Raw genomic sequence first — 20629 nt, 5'->3', positions numbered from 1 at the left:
ATTCTGGGTAGCAGAACCTAGTGAGAGCCTCACAAGTCACCCCGTCCTGGATTCCCCTAGGTCTCTAGTTTTAAAAAATGCACAGGTTTGGTAGGTTTCCCTAGGTGGCGGCTGAGCTAGAATCCAAAATCCACAGGTAGGCACTTTGCAAAAAACACCTCTGTTTTCTGTGGAAAAATGTGGTGTGTCCACGTTGTGTTTTGGGGCATTTCCTGTGGCGGGCACTAGGCCTACCCACACAAGTGAGGTACCATTTTTATCGGGAGACTTGGGGAACATAGAATAGCAAAACAAGTGTTATTGCCCCTTGTCTTTCTCTACATTTTTTCCTTCCAAATATAAGACAGTGTGTAAAAAAGACATCTATTTGAGAAATGCCCTGTAATTCACATGCTAGTATGGGCACCCCGGAATTCAGAGATGTGCAAATAACCGCTGCTTCTCAATATCTTATCTTGTGGGCATTTTGGAAATACAAAGGTTTTCTTGATACCTATCTTACACTTTTTATAGTTCAGCAAATGAATTGCTGTATACCCGCTATAGAATGAAAACCGATTGCAAGGTGCAGCTCATTTATTGGCTCTGGGTACCTAGGGTTCTTGATGAACCTACAAGCCCTATATATCCCCGCAACCAGAAGAGTCCAGCGGACGTAACAGTATATTGCTTTCAAACATCTAATATTGCAGGAAAAAGTTACAGAGTAAAACGTAGAGAAAAATTGCTGTTTTCTTCACCTCAATTTCAATACTTTTTTATTTCAGTTGTTATTTTCTGCAGGAAACCTTTGTAGGATCTACACAAATTACCCATTGCTGAATTCAGAATTTTGTCTACTTTTCAGAAATGTTTAGGTTTCTCGGATCCAGCATTGGTTTCACACCCATTTCTGTCACTGACTGGAAGGAGGCTGAAAGCACAAAAAATCATAAAAATGGGATATGTCCCAGTAAAATGCCAAAATTGTGTTGAAAAATTGGGTTTTCTGATTCAAGTCTGCCTGTTCCTGAAAGCTGGAAAGCTGGTGATTTTAGCACAGCAAACCCTTTGTTGATGCCATTTTCAGGGAAAAAAACACAAGCCTTCTTCTGCAGCCCTTTTTTCCCATTTTCTTTTTAAAAACGAAATTTTCACTGTATTTTGGCTAATTTCTTGGCCTCCTTCAGGGGAACCAACAAAACCTGGGTACCTCTAGAATCCCTAGGATGTTGTAAAAAAAGGACGCAAATTTGGCGTGGGTAGCTTATGTGGACAAAAAGTTATGAGGTCTGAAACGAGAACTATTCCAAATAGGCAAAAAAGGCCTGGCACAGGAGGGGGAAAAGGCTTGGCAGCGAAGGGGTTAAGGTATTGATTAGTTTACCCTGGCTTTAGGCTGGAAGGGGGTTGTGTTGGACCTGGTCCTTTTTGCAGGATTATCCCCAAACCTTTTGCCTTCCTCCTCCTACTTTGTCTGACTTGTTGTGGTTGGCTTTAGGACTCTGGGCACTTTACTACTGTTAACCAATGCTAAAGTGGATATGCTCTAGTAAGTTCCTAATAAAGTGCAGTATGTGTGCCCAGGGCCTCTAAATCAATTGCTACTATTTGGCCTGCAGCACTGATTGTGCTACCCACACGAGTAGCCCTGTAAACATGTCTCAGACCTGTCACTGCAGTGTCTATGCGTGCAGTTTTAAATTGCACATAATTTAAAAATACATCTTTTGGTGAAGTTGATTTTCGAATTGTAAGTTTGAAAATCCCACTTTTACAAAGTGGGCGTTTTCTTGCTTAACCATTCTGGCTGAATACATGTCTGGGTCTTAGGATGACAGTTGGGCCGTTTGTGTATTCACTCTAGGCAGTCACACAAAGGGAGCTGAGTTGTGCCCTGCATATCCTGATGGGTCTTCCTGAGCTTGAGTGATGGGAGGAGCTGACACCTGCACCTGAATAGGGCTGTGCCTGTCCTCACACAAAGCAGTCTCCAACCTCCTTCAGCGTGTCTGGAGCAAGGGCAGGGTCCTGTACACTACTTCAAAGACAGAAATGGGTGTAAGTACTGGACCTCTGACACCACATAGTTAGAACACTTCTGGACTGAGGACATTCTGCCAGGAAGAAGAGCTTGAACCTGTAGGTGGGACTGCCACTCTGCCTGTTTCTTTGCAGTGCTGGCCTGCTGCTTGCAGCTTCTGTCCTGGGAGTGAAATGACTGGACTTTGCTTTCTACATTCTGCTTTCCAAGGTTCTCCAAGGGCTTGATCTGAGCTTGCCTCCTGTTAAGAAGTCTCAGGGACATCAAAGACTTCATCTGCCAGTGCTTTTCTACTGAGAGTCCTGACTTGCCATTTGGTGCCATTTCCTGTCCCTGGGCCATTAGAAGTGCAAGCTGGTGATCCAAAGGAGAAAATCCACGCACCGACATGCTGTGCCTGAGAAGTCGATGCAGCCCCTGTCCCACAGCTGAACAAATGACGCAACGCCTGTCCCGTGGCTGCAAAATCAATGCAGTGCCTATTTCACCACGGCTCCATCCACACAGCGAGTCTGGATTTTCCACGTGTCATCCCTGGGCGTCAGTTTCTCAGTGACCCCACACCACATTGAGGAACAGAGGCTGTGTGTACTGAAATCAATGCATTGCCTTTCCTGTGAGAAAAGAATCAACGCATCACCTCCCCTGCGCTGTAAGGAACCGATGCATTGCTTGCTTTTTCAGCACCACACCTCCCCCTGCGCATTCCAGGTACTTTGTGCTAAAAAGATACAACTATTGATTCCTATCGACTAGGACTCATTTAAACCTTTAAAAAGTTATATCTTGACTTGTGTATGTTGGATTTTTGTCAATTTGGTCTTGTTTCACTCAGATAAATATTGGCTAGTTTTCTAAACTGGTGTAGAGTACTTTTGTGGTGTTTTTACTGTGTGTGTGCGTGTATGTGTAAATACTGTACATATTGCCTCAGAAATAAGCCTGACTGCTTGTGCCAACTACTAAGGGGGCGAGAAGGGGTTATCTTAGCTGTGTAGCTCCCTTACAATGACTAGAGTGAATGTCCCGACTTGGACAGGTTGCAAACCACTGCCAACTAGAGATATCTTTTCTACAATACCGTAGAAACCTAAGGCTGAGGAAGATGAGAAAGCCAGAGAGTATTAGAAGGAGAAGCTAGGACTAGCTCACCAGGAACAAGAGGAGGTGGAGAGTTAGGAGGAATGGGCCTGAGGACATTGCAGGAGATGGAAGAGAAACAGAAGAAAAGGGAAAGAGAGCTGGAAATGGAAGAGAGAAACTTAGGGTGGCTGCAATGACAACTCCCTCTGGTATAAGTGACTCTACAGCCAGTTCAGGCCAGATTATGGCCAAGGCTCTAGAAGATCTTATTCATGTGCATGTGGAAGGTCAGAATGTTTTTTAATGGTTTGAGTTTTGATGTTGCAGGTACGGCGGAGGCCTTAAATGAGGTGTCTAAGGCAGCTGCCTTAATGGGATACATGTCATTCGAAGAGATATCAGCCTTTTGGAGGATTCATGTGGCAGACCAAATGGTCTATGAGTGAATGAAGGTATCTCTCAGGTGGTTTGGGCTAAAGCCAGCTCAACACCTGCAGAGATTCTGTGACTGCTAGAGAGCGGATGGAGTTCCGTTTGAGACCTGGATTTGTAGTGTATTGCGTGATTGGAATGAGTGTCTAAGAAGGATGGAGGCCAAGTGTTTTCTGTCCCTTAACCAGTTGATGGTGACATAGTGACTCAAAGAGGAGTGCTCTCCCCCACTTGGGCAATAGCTGTCGGATCTAACAGAGAGACTCCAACAAACCTCGTTACTTCAGCTCACAAGTGGGTAGCTAACGGTGTTCACAAAGTTCTAGAGCAGCACATTTCTAAGCTGAAGTGGGAAAATAACTCTCTACAGACTGGTTCCTTATCAAAGGGTAAGGGCTAGAGTAATTCTCATGGGACTCGCATAGGGCCCACGAAACATGGGAATAGTAATGGAGTATCCAGAAAGGAGCATCACAAGAAGGGAAGGCAAGGAAGTTTTACAAAGTGGGATATTTTAAATGAGAAGAAACTTGACCCAGCAACACCAAAGGCAGCAAATATATTACACATTAGGGAAGATACCCTTTAGGGACCAGTTGCACTCAACCTAGTAGCTATGGACATTTGGGAAAGTGACCCAGATGCTCTAAAGCACATTCATCCTAGCACAATGGGATTTGGGCAGGAAGGTAGTATCAGTGGGAGGAAAATGCCTGCTCTGAGGGATACTAGAGCCTTCAGCACTATGGTTGAGAGGAAGTACCTTACGCCTGAAGTGATGCTCCCTCCAATCATGGATACAGGATTGGTAGCCAGTGGAGAGGGCATGGAATATCCGCTTGCCAGGTTGAGATTAAGCTCAATGTCAAGACAGCCATGATTGATGTTGGGGTAAGGGAAAAGCAAGGAGCTGGATGTCTTTTGGGCAATGATTTGACTGCTCTAGCTTGGTTCCAGGACAAGAAGCTGTTAGGTCTTGTACAATGTCAGCTTTCTTAACCAGAGCACAGGCTGTGCACAAGTCTTGGAGTGAAGCTGGGATCAACTCTGATTTGCAGGGACCAGGAAAATGTAGTTTACAGGAAAATGCAGACTCCTGGAAATCAGTGACTGTGGAGGTCATCACTACTGCTCCAGATAGAAGAGAGGATGAGGCCCCTGAAACTTAGTCCTCAAGTACCTGTATGCCAGTAGGGGCTGCCTGTATTGCAGTTTGCTAAAGTTCAGGCCATTGCCTATAAAAGTAGAAGCTGTGACCTGCGGGTTAGGTCCATGCATTGAGAGCTGCTGCAGACCGATCACCAAGGATTTCAGAGGATGCTGAGGAGGACGTTGCACCTTCACTGGGATCCAGTTGGGAGACTGAAGATTACCCCTTACGCCTACGGAAGCTCAGAGCTTCTCTGATCACTGAGGAAGCTGCCAGCTCCGCTCAGGGGGTTGGTTGCTGTGTTGCCTGCAGAAGGCTGTTGTGTCTACTGGGAGCAACCTGACTTCTCTGAACAGGACTAGAGCATGTAAGTGCCTGCAATCTGGGCACCCACTGAAACCCTGAACACTTCTGTGCTGCAGGTAAGGCTTGAATTGGGAGCTATTGGTCCCTGGGGGACTCGCTGCCGAAGATGCTGCGTCACCATTGATATTTTTGACTAATTCCTCGGAGTCAGAGGGGGGCTCTTGAGTAATTCCCTGGATGCGGCCACCAGTGAATGGGGAATAACCCCAACCATATTGCAAGGAAGAGGGTGGGACAGGGATTTGCCAGACAAACACTAGAGCCCCGACTTCAAGGGAAATGTGTTGTTGCTTACAAACTTCATTATCTCTTTGAATGCATAGAGTTAGAATAAAATACTTATTTTTCATACAAAAGCAAGTGTTTGGCTGAACATTGATTTATTGACATTGTTGAGTGCGCTTTGAGTTATGAGGAATGTTTACTAACCTATCTCTACCCCCCCACCAACTCCTCTCCCCCAAGGCTGCTTCTGACTGCTCATCCAAGGCTACTACTGACAGTCAAATGCAGAAGGGGTACTTTGCCCAGCTGCTAACGATGCATAGTAGGCCGGGCCTGAGACATCAGGAATAAAAGGCCTCAACCACAATGGTTGGGCCCAGTAGCCTCCTGAATCCCCGTGGCCCTCTGAAGGGGGATCTAACAGTACTTTTCATGCCCTGAATGTGACCTTTTCAATTAAGTGTAGTACATACAGCTGTACATGGTCTTAACCAATAGCCAGGAGTGTGTTGACCTGTACCTGCCATATAAGTGACTGCATAAAACCAAATGGCCTGAAACATTCCAGGTACAAGGCCAACTCCCCACCACCCCTTCCTTCATATGCAGTATAGGAGCACAGGACTTCAAGGCTAGGATCAGGAGGAGGCTAGGCCTTTACTCCAACCTCCATTTAGATTTTTCCTGTATGCTGGAAGATAGTTGACTTGGTGCTGGTGGATCCCTGCTGGTCTTTGACCTTCCTCTGCCCCTAGATGGCCCATCTAAAATACTGATTCAAGGGAGCAGTATTTAATAGCACTTGGCATCCAAATGCTGAGAGTGTGCCCTAAGAGGGTCGTCGGAAAGACACTGTTTTCAGAAAGAGGAGAGAGTGTGGTTTAGAGTGACTATTACAGTGACTGCACTTCTGGGAAGCTTTCCAGGCAGTTATGATGCTAGCCTTGCTGGACTGAATTTGTAAAAGGAGGCACACAGTACATTAGACAGCAGTTTGTTTCTATGGTGATTGCTGGCAAAGGTCATCCAGGAAGTGGGTGGTATACTTGTTACACCTGCTTGCTGCTCTGGGGTTGGTGCATGCATGCATGCATGCATGCAAGCTGGTTCTGCTGGGCTATGCATTCTGTGCAGCACTTGTTGACTCTTCTAACTACTTGAACCAAGTGTGCAGCAGTTGTATGATCAGGAGCATAATGCACTCATGTGTGATAACGGTGTGCACTTTGGGCAGATTCACAAAGAAAGGTTGCAAAATATACATCCATGTTGAATTCCTTTGAACCGGCAAAGATTTCCTACTGTGGACAGTTCACAAGCAATCCAATAGTATGCTTGTAAAGCTGTAACAAGATAGGGTTTCCAGGTGGGGGAAACTGTAAGAGAGGACATATCAATATAAAAAAAAATTGACACTATTTTGACAGACTAGGTCTTATGCAGCAGGGTCTACAAGGTTCTTACTGCATGCCAACTAATAGGTAAGTGAATTTAACCTATGGAATCTCCTCATTCACACGTTTTTGCTTCCCTGACGAAGGGGAACGCTGTGGAGATATGTTCTCAAATACTGGGCTAAATGTGTGCAGACGGACTTTTTTATCCAATGTGCCAGCCCATGTTGTGGGGTGCATTTGAATTTCTCATAAACAAAAAAGCCAGTCATGAGGGAGTACTAAATTCCTAAGCTTCCCATACTGACTACAAGATCTACTAGATGTAGTAAGACAGGTAAAGGGGGTTCTTGTGGCCAGATTGGATTGATGGAATCTGCACTAGTGAGCTCAGGATTTCAAGCATAGTGATAGAAGATCAGTCCTATATCAGGCTGAAGAGCTTCCTGAGAACATAAATGGGGGTTAAGACCAACAAGGGGGTCATTTTGACCCTGGCGGTACCAGACCGCCAGGGCTAAAATGACGGAAGAACCGCCAACAGGCTGGCTGTGCTTCCTGGCCTATTTCGACTGCGGCGGAAGCGCCGCGGTCACACCGCAGGGGCCGGCGGTATTCCACCACCTCTGCCCCGGCGGTGATATTCCGCCTGGGCAGCGCCACTGGCATGGGCAGTGCAGGGGCCCCCTGACAGGGCTCCATGCAGCTTTTCACTGTTAGCTATGCAGACAGTGAAAAGCGCGACGGGTGCAACTGCACCCGTCGCACGGCCGCAACACCGCCGGCTCCATTTGGAGCCGGCTCCTATGTTGCGGCCGTGATCTCCGCTGGGCCGGCGGGGATCTCCAAATGGCTGCGGCGGGGGTGCGGCCGCACGGCGGTCAGATCTTGGCGGGCGGCAAGGTCGTAATGACCCCCCAAGTCTGGTATTATTCGAAATTTACTGATGGTGCCTGCATGTGACTAGACGTCCCACCTTTCGAAGATCAGGTGATCACAAATGACATGTAAGAAAATCATGCTGAAAAGCAAGGCAGCAGGAAGTTATACTAGTGAAAAGGGTTCAATTTCTTTACCCTGTTCAAGTGGATTCAATACTCAGTGATCTATCACACAATTCATTTTGATGTAGGATCCACCTGAGGGCAATTGGGTGGACAGAATTTTCTCAGCCCAGTCTTCTGCAAGTTTTGTTCCCAAGGCTGAAGACAAGCGAATGGACATCCATCACTTTTCAGTCCTCCTTGATGGATTTATATACACTGTTTCAGTCAATTTTAAAAGGCTTATAACCATTCTATATATTTTGAATACATATAGAGGTGAATTACTCTACTGGTTGCCATCAACCCTAGTATCTGGTTTGTAAAGACTCTTGTGGTTGAAGATGATTCTCTTTTTAGGGCATGAAAGTTTTGTAGCCAAACATCACCATCTAAAGAAGCTAGTTTGATGGCTATCAGTCTCCACAGTAATACAAACTGTTGGCAGTGTAAACTGGCTTCAACTTCGGTTCTATTGACTGGTTGCGCTCCTGCTCATCAGGATATTTAGTTGAAAACCTGACTAAGCAGTATGTCTCTCAGAATTGCTGTTATGAAACCATCTCTGCAGGTGCTTAGACTTAAGGCAAGCCAGTATTTCCAGTCGGTAGATCCTATAGTAAGGTTAAATGTGATTTCATCACCACCTGCAAAATTGAGATTGAGTCCTCCTAAAAGATTCCATTTGGAGGTTGCTCTGCAACAGGAATTGACAGCCTTCACAGCAAGCAGGAATAAGTAAAAGTAGATGGTCATGTGGCTTTCTGATCTTGCTTTTCTGGAGACAGCAGCCAGCTCTTCAAGTTGATCAGAAAGAGCCCTGGAAAGTATAGACCAATGAGGATCTGCTGGTGGCCCGGTTGCTTTGAAGTTCTATTGTCTTTCTTTGTCCAAGTCCCTGGTTTTGGCATAGTGGCTACCTTTAGTTTTGTGGCTGTTGTGAGATCAGCCCTTGAAGAATATGGAATATGTGAATAACAGATCCTCATTCTGTAGTTTGCCTTAATGATTGAATGACTTGGATTCCTTTAAGTGTAAGGACTCTTAATGGCTGTCCTCTCGCATTTCTTGTTTTTAATTCAGACCTGGTTTAGGCATCGATTTCTCAACCTTCATAAACCTAAGAAGTGGTGATACCTTTAAGCCTTCCATCAAGCAGGCTAAACTGTATTGCCTGAAAGTATGTAACACTGTCTCAGTATGCAAATATGGTAATCACATTTGTCACTGAGAACTTGTCATTTTACGTAGAGCGACACACTCTGGACTGATTAGGTCTGCAGTAATAATTGATTCCAGGACCCCTCTTACAGGGGTTTCAATGGCAGTCTACAAGAGGATTTGTCTTGAATGTTCATAAAGTATTTTTTGCTTGCAGTGAGGAAATTAATGTTTCTCTAGGTTGGGACAAGAATGAGGTTTCCCTATAACATGGACACATGCAGTGGCAAGTACTGGCAGGCCATGGCTTTGTGCATTATCTGGATCTGGCCTCAATACTAAGTGTTCTTGATTAGTATGCCTAGTGAATAAGGAGTGGGATGAGGACAATGTATGTATAATTAATGTTGAAACTACAGGTTTCTTGGGCATGGCCAACGCTGTTTGTCTGCTTTCCAGTCCTGTATCACACATTTCCCCTTCCAGCCCTTAACCTATCCCAGGCTTTAGTCTGTCTTGACTGTGTGCCATTTACTTCCATAGCAGTTGGAATGGTCAAGAAACATCTAGCTCATCTCTATCTGGAGGCTTTGGTGGCCCTGATGGTATGCACACTTATACACTTAGGGTGACTATAGCTAAGTAAAGTGCCTGAAGAAAAGTGTAAAGACCAGTCCAGTAGACCTTTATAGGCATTAATTTGTAATTGATATTGTGCAGAAGGCAAGTGTTCTATTTTTAAAGTTGATGAGACGCAACTTTGGAGTCACTATATTTAATAAGATTATATTGAAGTTGTTTTCGGCACTCTTTCCGGTCCTTCCACTCCCTCTACAGGTTCACTCCTGTAATGTGCTATAGAGCTACCCCCTTTTCCTATGGCCCTCTCGCCCTCCAGTCTCATAGGAACGTGGTCAGGATCTCATTGGCTGCCTAATCATATCACAGTCTTCCCTTGTAGGCCTTTCCACCATATGACCCCACCTCTCTGATTGGCTAAACTAAACACTTCAATCCTTCTCCTGGTGTGCTTAGCTCAGTTGGCCAGGTAAAGGCCAGAAGGCCAATGGTGTGCTCCAGTGGTATTTCCCAGTATGGGCCTGAAAGGTCCTTTTGCCAGAACTTTTGCATGTCTACCCTTTTATCTCCCTTGTCCATCCCCAGCATCTCTTATCTATAGATCTTCTTTCTTCCAAATTCTATCCTTTTCTGCTCAATATGTACTTAACAACGCCTGGGACAATGGCTCTACTTTTCAGCTTTTGGATTGACATACACATATAGTTCTACTATTTTGATATCCCTGGTCTCGTGGGTTGCTGCTACTCCACTTCGGAACCGACTGCATCAACCTACTTCTGTGGCCATAATGAGTTTTCTGATGCTGGGTAGACGACAAAAACCTTTGACAATAACATTCACCTCTAACCTAAGTTACTGTTTTACTGCTGGCTTAATGACTTCCTCACAAATTGGGCGTCTCTCTCTTCTGTGTTGTCTCCATTTTCTAAATTACTGTTGACTGAATAGCATCTGCAGGACTGGTGGCTTTAATTAACAGCATCTCTAGTGGTTAGCATTTTGTTGCCCCATGTGGATTTCACACATTACATTGCTAATTGCTTAACAGTGGCCTTCTGTTGGTCCTAGACAGACTGCTCACTCGATAGAACTCCATCCATTGGCTTATATTGCTACTAGGTGGATTCCATGTGCTAATGGTGACTTAACAGTGCCTTGATGGGCTGCTGTCACTCTGGAGTAAACTTCTAATAAACTCAACCTGACAGAACCTCCTCTCCTGTCCAGACGTGTGAAAGCCTTGGAACAAGCTCTGAAAAAAAATGGGATCATCCGCAACTACTCTGAACAGCAATAAAAATGTTTTGCTCGCACAATTCGAGCTGATTCTGTGACTACAAGTCACACTCCATTGTGTACGCTGCACTGTAAGCCCTCCCTCACATTGCTTTCACATTCTGCTCCTTGCACATGACCAAGTCTGGATGACAATATCAGGCAGGGGCGTACTTACCCACACTGACAAAAACACACACACTTGCCCTTCGATATTTTGAAGACCTTATAATTGGTGATTAGTTTGAAAAGTATTGCATTTTAAGTTATCCTAACAATCCACACCCCTCTCTTTTCACTGCCCCTTAAGCTCTCTCAAGTCTTGCTTCTCATATAATGTGTTTAACAAGCTATATGAGCGTTTTTGTTTTGGAAATCTGAATCTCAACCACCAGTGCCTAAATTGAACCGGTGGTTTCCGGTGCTCGGCACCCGCACTTAATTGTCAGCACATTCTGCCACATGATGGTGCTGTCTGCCTGATTTAGGTGCAAGCACAACAATAGTTGTTTATTAATTCTATATACATTTGCAATGACTAATACCTGCCTCCCAAGCCTTCCTTATAGCTTGCGGGACCTGGAATAGACTAAATTGTCACACTTGTAGGAGTGTGATGGTTAGTTGTTGTGTTGGTACTGTCATTGGCTTCGCTGGCGGGAACAGTAGATGGTGCAGGCTGCAGTGGCCTCCTGACGAACGCCCCGGCACTTATTTTCTTTACAAATGAAGCATTGTCAACCACCCCTCCCCCCCAGTCATACTGTCCAAGCTACGTCCCTGTATCCAGAACTCGCAGACAACACCAAAAGACTCAAAACCCTCTCTTCATGGGTAATGCCTTTGCAACACTTTTCTGCCACCATGCCCAACAAAAGAACGATCTACATACTCGACCATTAGAAAGCGCATTAAAGTCTTAAAAAAGGTAGGAAGGCCCTATGGAAATGCAACCATACGTTACAATGTCACTGAAAATTATTTGCTTTCAGATGGACATTTTCATTAAAGCAATTCATCACTTGTCTCGAGCTGATCTTCTTTTTCAGTGGCTGCATTTTGTGGGGCTTGGTAGCCATGTCTGCTCCAAGGGATGCTGTGGTTTAGACCTGGAATTCATTCCTTGACCTGGCTATCTCTTACTAGTACACATGTTTACTTTGAGACCGGTATGACTGGTAAACTGTTTTACATGATATACTGCAAAAAGTACTGAGTTCTGTTTTCTTGATTAAACGGGAGATAGTTGGCGTTTTTCATAATTTGGGAGAATATATTTAAACACATCTTCATTGTGTAGGACTATAGTTTGAATTACTGTAGTCAAATCAAATATTAAAATGTTTTCATCTGTTTTAGATCATCGTCACTATCATTCTTTCAATAATTGTTGGTTGCATATTCTTTGGCGTGAAGACGGATCAATCTGGCAGCCAGAACAGGTGCGTTCATAAAATCCTATTTTTCTAATGCATGTTCCTGATCAAAAGGAGCTCCAAGTTCTTGAAGTTATACAGAAGCTAGAATTTTGAATAAACTGTAAATAGTGTAAAACTGGTTTCGTCCTCAACAGCTGAATATCAGTGCTTAGTTTGTATAAAAAATAAAAAAAAATGCCACAGCGCTTGTCAGGGGGCCACTGCAGCTTGCTCCACCCATTGTCCCGCCAGCGCTGCCAGTGACATTACCAACAAAACTACTACGCATCACACTCCTAAAAGTGTGACAATTCAGGCTATCCAGGCCCCCAAAGCTATAAGAATAGGTTGGGTGATGGGTATTAGTCATTTTAATGTATATTGAATTTATATACACCTGCTGTTGTGATTATCTTAAATAAGATAAATGGCAGACCGTCATAGGTGCGCACTGGAAGCCACCGGCCCAAATTAGGCACTGATAACGGTTAATAAATATGATTTTATTTTAGCGAGAGATGTGCTGCTTGAGCAAGTCACAGGAAACCTTATTTATTACTTACTTTAGTTAAAGCAACATGTCATGGAAAGCAGCGCAGCACCATAAGTTGCTGCGCATGGTTGAGGGAGAGGAAGAGAGCATATCTACAAGCAGATGGCACTGCCGTGCTTTCTCTTTAGCGCTGGCCCACAATCAGGGTACTAAACAACATGCTCACATCTTTGCACCATAGTACAATGGTGTGTGCATGAGTCTTGTGAGAGGTTGCCCTTACTGTACAAAATACTGTGCCTAGACAAACTTGATTTGTTTTCCCACTTTGGATGTGACCTGTACAATGCAGCTAACATGTAAATCAGACAAGTTTAGATAAATGAAAACATTTCTCTTTTTTGCACCTGCCTCAAAGAGGCCTTTTTTAATGCAAAACCATGTCTAATGTTAGTAGATGGGGTTTTGCATCGAAAATCATAGGCGGCTGCATGGGAACAACCATGTAAACTGCCACCCATGGAACGCGTCCTTATCACAAAGTAACACGAAATAGCGCAACACATTACATTGTGCTACTTTCAGGCATCTTTCAAGTGCAAAATATGTTTTGAGCTGAAAAGTAACTTAAAAATGAACATTTTGTGCCAGTTTGCCTGTTTTGTGACCCAATCCGGTGCAAAATGTACATCTGCTCATACCTTTTTTCCTACATATTAACAACAGGATGTGTCTCATACCTTTTTTCCTACATATTAAAGAAAGGATGCGTCAGGAAAAAAAACTGCTGTCTTAGTTGCCTGCAGTGAAAACCTGAATTAATCACTGGAAAGCACAATATATGCCCAAGCAAATTTTATTTATCTTTTGACAATTTCAGGGGAGATGTTAGTGGTTTGCTCACAGTCCCTTGGTTTGTCCGTTCGTAAAAATATTTCCGAAATCCCATTTTACCCTCTACTGTTACTCTTGCTCATGAGGGTAATAAAATAGATAGTTTCAGTGACATGTTTTCCACAGTGGCTGGAACATCTGTTAAGTCACTGGGCACATTGGCCATTGTTGGATGTTAATATAGTGCCCCTTTTCTGAAAATGAATCTGGGAGACATGAAAGAGCTGAAAGCTACCTTGAAAGAGTGAGAGAGGGCAGCAGCAGTGAGCTACAGTACTCAGTCATCAAGTCTGGTTATGGTGTACTTCATTTTACCATGAAGGATAGAATCTTATTATAAATATGCCTTTTGATGGAGAAGCCCTATTTAGATAAGCCATGCCCATGGACAAGGCTTTTTAGTCATTTAAAGCAGAGACAGGGGCAGCACGCTTTGAGTGTTTTAAAATATTATCAGTCAATATTCTTTCGAAGAGCGAGAGGCAAGGGTCTCTTATTGTTTCAAGAATGTAACTAACTTCAACTATACCAGCCACAAAAATAACAGCATCAGACTTCTACAGACGTCAGTATTAACTCCCACCCAGACCACGCCATGGTCCTTTTAGTACAAACAGCAGCAAAAAAGAAATGTAACTCACAAACTAGACAGCAGGACACATGCTGGCATTGACCTCAGACTAGTGCTGATTACCATGAACTGCAATCCTTCCTTGTAGAGCTCGGATGAGGAAAGGGCATCATGCTGCTTCCCTTGTTGGGATTCCATAACATGGGACAAAAGGGTACTAGCAGTGGCTTGTTTCCACCATATGTTGAAATTTATCCAATGGTAACTTCTTTGGCAACCAAAAAATGGTACATCTCTATCTTTATCTAGTACAGTCTGAAATACTTACCATGTCTCAGAAAGTGGCCCTCAAACCTTTCCCAAAAGCCAGGGAAAAATGGACTCTACTCCAGAGATTTCCTGGCAAGGGAGAAGAACATGGAGTGGTGTCCCACTGTAGATCTTCCTCAGCTAAACAGATTCCTCAGGAAGCAGTCTTCGAATATGGTCACACAAGAAGAGGTGATTTGGCTGATTCAAGAAGGATTTTATTATTGTGGTGTTACATAGAACTATACAACATTTATTTTCACATCCAGGTTTTCCCCTAAGCATTGCAAATTCCTGCAGACTGAGGGAGATGGATACGATTCCCATTTGGTTTAATGTTGGCTCTAAGAAATTTACCAGTTGCATGGCCTTAGTGGTAGCCTTCCTTCAATGTGAAGCTCATCAAGTGTTCCCTTACATGACTGTCTCATCAGAGGAGTTTCATTATGTTCTTTGCAAACTAAGTAATCCAAAGACACTTGCATAACTCTTACACAATTTAGGCCTTTCTCTGAACTCACCAAATGTATCCTCATTCTCTTTACAATCATGCAATTCCTGGGAGCAGACCAGGATACAAACTTGTGGAAGGCTCTCCCTTGACAACAAAGAGTGTACAGGCTGAGACACTTCCAAATCTAAAATGGAAGCATTACACTGACATCCTTTTGCTCTCTGTGCATGCATCCTCTTTATCAGGTTTTGGACACAGATAGGTTGCAAGTCACGAGACCATTCACCAACGGGATATAAATCACATTAGAAATGAAGAATACAGTGATATGGTGGCTTTTGAAGCTCAACCTAAGTGTAGCTTCTAACGCCACCATATCACTGTGCCATCAAGAAGCTATACAGTTTGTCATGACAGGCCCTTCATTAGAGGTTTGGCGTGTCCTTCTTAAGGAATAGAAGAGACAAGGTCACTGGGCCCAAGAAGAGAAACAGCTCCATATCAACGTGTTGGAACTCAAAGTGGTCAAAAGAGGTCTTTAGTCCTTCACTACAAGAATGGCAAGCAGATTGGGTTTGGTAAAAACAGACAATACAACCATGACGTTTTACATCAACAAGCAAAATGTTACAACATTCCAATTCTTATGAGACTAAGCTCAAGACCTATGGACCACTGCCTACTCTGAAAAAACCGAAACAAATGTTTTTTTTTTTTCTGTTTGCAGCTCGTTTTCCTTTAAGGAAAACGGGCTGCAAAAAGAAAAAGAAAAAAAACTGCTTTATTAAGAAAGCAGTCACGGACATGGTGGTCTGCTGTCCCCAGCAGGCCACCATCCCCGTGAGTGCCTAGACTCGCTATGGGGTCGCAAACTGCGACCCACCTCATAAATATTCATGAGGTGGGTCTTTGCGACCCCTTAGCGAGTCGCAGAAGGTGTCTGAGACACCTTTCTGCATTTCCTTTTGCGAGTTGCAAATTGCGAGTCGTTGGGACTCACAATTTGCAACTCGCAAAAGGAAACCTACCTACATCTGGCCCAAAATCTTTTGACCAAGAGCTCAGGGTAAATCTTCCATCATGATCTGACATAAACTCAAATTATCAGCTTGGCTCCTAAACATCTGGTACTGTCTAGCCTAAATATTTAACCTGAATGTCATTGTAGTTTGTCCCAATAAAGAGCAGCTTCAACAAACAAGACTTTCCAAGCTAGATTTATGAAGTTCTTTCTGAGGTGTGTAACCCAAAGACTCCATCCAATAGCATCAAAATCGACATCACATGTTGCCTTATTTACTACACGCTCACATTCAGTTCCATTTGTGTGCTCTGTTAGGCTGTAACCTGATCTGAAGGACTGCGGAAACGCCTTTATTTTTAGAAATGTTCATCAGGGAGCTTCTTAGTGGGGTATTTAGGACATTATGGGGGTCATTCCGACCCTGGCGGTCCATGACCGCCAGGGCCGGGGACCACGGAAGCACCGCCAACAGGCTGGCGGTGCTTTCAGGGCTATTCTGACCGCGGCGGTAAAGCCGCGGTCAGAAAAGGGGAACCGGCGGTTTCCCGCCGGTTTTCCCCTCGCCACCCTGTTTCTGGCGGTTCTTACTGCCAGGAACAGGATGGCGGGAACGGGTGTCGTGGGGCCCCTGGGGGCCCCTGCACTGTCCATGCCACTGGCATGGGCAGTGCAGGGGCCCCCTAACGGGGCCCCAAAAAGATTTTCACTGTCTGCTTTGCAGACAGTGAAAATCGCGACGGGTGCAACTGCACCCGTCGCACCCCTGCAACTCCGCCGGCTCCATTCGGAGCCGGCTTCCTCGTTGCAGGGCCTTTCACGCTGGGCCGGCGGGCGCCCTTTTGGCGGTTGCCCGCCGGCCCAGCGGGAAAGCCAAAATGGCATCCGCGTCTCCTGACCGCGGAGCGGCCATTTGGCGGTGACCGCAATGCGGGCGGCGCCCGCCGCCCGCCGCGGTCAGAATGACCGCCTATATCTTCTTAAAACACTGGTAGCCAAAAAGAACTCAATAACGAGTAGCTACTCTGGTAATTTTAACCTCTGCCCTGAGGTTGAGTAAGTTGGAAACATTTACTAGTAAAGACTCATTTATGACAAGTTACATGGTCAGATTCGTGCTAAACACTAATCCAGAGTTAATACCCTAGATGTCAGTCTTCCAACCAGTAGATTTTGAAGACATTCTTTCAGAACCCAACAATTGATGCAGGAAAATCCCTATAATTGCTCGACATACAAAGGTGTCTCAAATTGTACATTGACAGATGAAACACTTTCAAGAGAACTGATCGTCTTAAAGATCTGGTCATCCTTGAAGGACCTAACTCTTATCAAAACAAAGAATGGTCAGATTGATAGCAGCAACAATTACCATTTGTCATAGTAAAGCTGGTCATATGATCAATTTTATTAAATTAGTGCATTCAGTAAGAGAGATGGCAATGACTGCATCTCTGTTTGCCAAAGTTCCTTTTTCCGATGTATGAGGAGTTGTGACATGCAAAAACTGCACACCTTCATGGTACATTATTGCCTCAAAGTGGAAGTGTCTAGAGAGTCTGCGGGTAGACAAGTCATTTTATGCAATTTGGTTCAGTAGCTGAGTTTTTTCCATTATAATTTCATGAAAAATGTTGGTACATGCATTCTTCAAATGGATTTTGCAATTTGTTATTTTATTCTATTAGTTCTGTCTCTTCTTATAGGCTGCCCACTATTTTGATTCAAGGATGTAAAGTTCCAGTCCTAGTGGAAAAACAAGTTGCATACTTGTTACTGCAGTTTTCCAGTGTGTGTCTTTTAAAGTTTCTGTTGTGACCCATCATCCTCCCTGCATTAGGCTTATCTATTTTTATTATATTCTTGTGCTACAGGATCTGAGGTTTGTGGCCTCTGGGGTAAGGGAGTGGTCTTCATTGGCTAAAGCTTAGGTCTTTCCCCCTGAGGAAGTTTGGATGATAAAGTGACATAGAAAACATGCTTTTCATGCATTTATTAAGAGATATTTGTTGTGAGAAGGTTACTGTGGGTCTCCCCTCCCCCCCCCTTGAGTCAGGGAATGATCCAAATATGAACCTATGAAAGATAAACTAGCTGGAGCATTGCAGTTACAGGTAACTTGTTTCATATATTTTGTGTTGTGTTTTGTTGCAGTAGTAGTGTGTTATGTTTTTTAACTCTTGTGCTGTATTAATTCATTTTGTTATTGTTGTGTGGCAGTGTGGTTGTTGTGTTTTGAATATTTCGTTGTGTTATTTTGCTTTGTTTTATGTTGTTGTGTTGTTCTCATCTTTAGAGATGTCAACAAATGCCACTACAATTCCAGCCAAAAACAGTGATTTTGTTTGATGTTCCAGTTACAAACAACCATTTACACTGGGTGAGGTGGTAAAATACAGCTTATCCAGATCTTCAACTATATAAGACAACAGTCAGTCCAAAACTGTGGCGGGAAACAGGGGCTAAATTAGCGCTCCTAGGGCCAGATTTATCATTATTAGAAATAGCAATTACATAGTTGTGATTCTCTGTGAATCACAAGTAAGTAATCACTATTCCTAAATTATGGAACTTAGAGTTTCATTCTGCGTTTCCTAAAGGGTCCCAAATTGACCTACCTCATGAATGTTAATAAGGTAGGTCGCAATTTGTGACCCATTAGGAAACTCAAAAATCACAGAAATGGTAGCCTGCTGGGGTCAGCAGACCACCATATCTATGATTGCTTTTAAATATAGCAATCATTTTTTTAAAATGCAGCACGTTTTCCTTAAAGGAAAACTGGATGCGTTTGAAAAAGAAAAATGAAAGGTTTTCTTTTCATTTTTTAAGAGCAGGTAACTGGTCTGTGGGACCACTGCCTGCTCTTCAAAAATATTTTCACAAACATTCATAAAGGGGAAGGGGCTGCTTTTGGACCCCTTCCCCTTTGCAAATGGGTTACCACCTATTTGAAGTAGGTAGCAAAATGTAAATGTTTTGCGACTGCATTTCGGTCACAAAACATTCTTGTATACCGCTGTGATTCGGTATTAGGAAGGGACGCCCTGAGCACACCCCTTCCTAATACCAAATCGGTATGTATGCGCAATTCCAAATTACAATTTAATAACATGTTACCAAATCACATTTTTGAATATATACAAATCGGGCCATATGCAACCGGTAAAATGCATGATACATCTGGCCCCTAATGGCCACTTTATGCGATTGGGCCTTTGACTCTGCAGTATTAAACTGCGAGGCATGAATTCCACTTGTACACTGTAGGACTAAGGCCATGGGCGTGTAGAAATGTCGGTTTGTGGTGTTGAACTTTGATTGTTGACGGTGCGCAATAAGGCATGCATCCTAGGCCGAGCAAATACCAGTAAGTCGGAATGGGGAAACCAGTCTGCCAATCTACAGGCCATTACATCTCAGTGCAAACTAACGACAACTACTATCTCGTCACTGAAACGTAGACATTTTCCATTATGTCATTCATGGGACATAGTGTGTCCAAATGCTTATTTTACCATTCGCCAAGTTAGAGTGTGTATATATAGTTACTAAAAAGATGCCTCTGAGTGAGAAGTACTGTATTAAAGCAACCTGTTTCTCTTTTATTTTCCACAGAGCGGGTGTATTGTTTTTCTTTGCTGTCCATCATTGTTTCAGCAGTATATCGGCTATCGAGCTCTTTATTGTGGAAAAGAAGATATTTATGTAAGTTGATGTGAGAAGAAAGATATGTCTATGTGATCATTCTAAAGTCTCAGTGTGTATTTTTGAAACTTTTTCACATGATCTTTGGCACGTGCTACATCTCCGGCTTGGATCCTATTTTTTTAAATTCCTTTTTAGGTGTGGCCAGAGACTGTCTGCCAGACCTTTTATTACCAATTCTTTAAAATATTCATACAGTGTGCTTTGGCTCCACCCAGAGGAGTATTTCTCTCTTAATTCATACGATAAATTTTTTGGTGTGGCAGACCACCTCCTATATAGTGCTTCAATTGCAATGTTTTGCATCTAAAAGCACACAACCATTATATTTTTGAACGTTCAATTCTTTAAATCATAGATGCAGTACCTCTACAACCAACTTATCACCAATACCAGACTCCACCATCGATACAACCAATAGCAAGCACATCAACAAAATCAGTATTTTGTTATTGGTTTTTGCTGGATCTTGACATTTTCATCAATTGATGTGTTTTATTGATTGATTTTACTGTGTTTTTTTCTGTGGGTTTAACAGAGAACACATGTAGGAAGTTGGCTCTGTATGTGCTATTTCAAAGTAAGGAATAGCATGCACAGAGTCCAAGGGTTCCCCTTAGAGGTAAAATAGTGGTAAAAATAGATAATACTAATGCTCTATTTTGTGGTAGTGTGGTCGAGCAGTAGGCTTATCCAAGGAGTAGTGTTAAGCATTTGTTGTACATACACATAGACAATAAATGAGGTACACACACTCAGAGACAAATCCAGCCAATAGGTTTTTGTATAGAAAAATATCTTTTCTTAGTTTATTTTAAGAACCACAGGTTCAAATTCTACATGTAATATCTCATTTGAAAGGTATTGCAGGTAAGTACTTTAGGAACTTTAAATCATAAAAATTGCATGTATACTTTTCAAGTTATTGACAAATAGCTGTTTTAAAAGTGGACACAGTGCAATTTTCACAGTTCCTAGGGGAGGTAAGTTTTGGTTAGTTTTACCAGGTAAGTAAGACACTTACAGG

The 20629-nt window shown here is 43.4% G+C and overlaps 1 protein-coding gene across 1 annotated transcript in view; it reads left to right on the top strand.

Moving 5' to 3' along the window:
- Positions 1 to 20629, top strand: part of LOC138299846 (broad substrate specificity ATP-binding cassette transporter ABCG2-like) — a 322474-nt gene that overhangs the window by 163412 nt on the left and 138433 nt on the right. The window contains exons 10-11 of the mRNA XM_069238476.1: positions 12094 to 12176; positions 19513 to 19602. Coding sequence (XP_069094577.1) covers positions 12094 to 12176; positions 19513 to 19602 — 173 coding nt within the window. The remainder of the gene's footprint in view (positions 1 to 12093; positions 12177 to 19512; positions 19603 to 20629) is intronic.

The sequence above is a fragment of the Pleurodeles waltl genome, chromosome 1_2 (genome assembly GCF_031143425.1).
Source record: "Pleurodeles waltl isolate 20211129_DDA chromosome 1_2, aPleWal1.hap1.20221129, whole genome shotgun sequence".
NCBI lineage: Eukaryota > Metazoa > Chordata > Amphibia > Caudata > Salamandridae > Pleurodeles > Pleurodeles waltl.
Note: the sequence above shows the minus strand (reverse complement) of the source record. Positions and strands in the feature narration are given on the sequence as shown.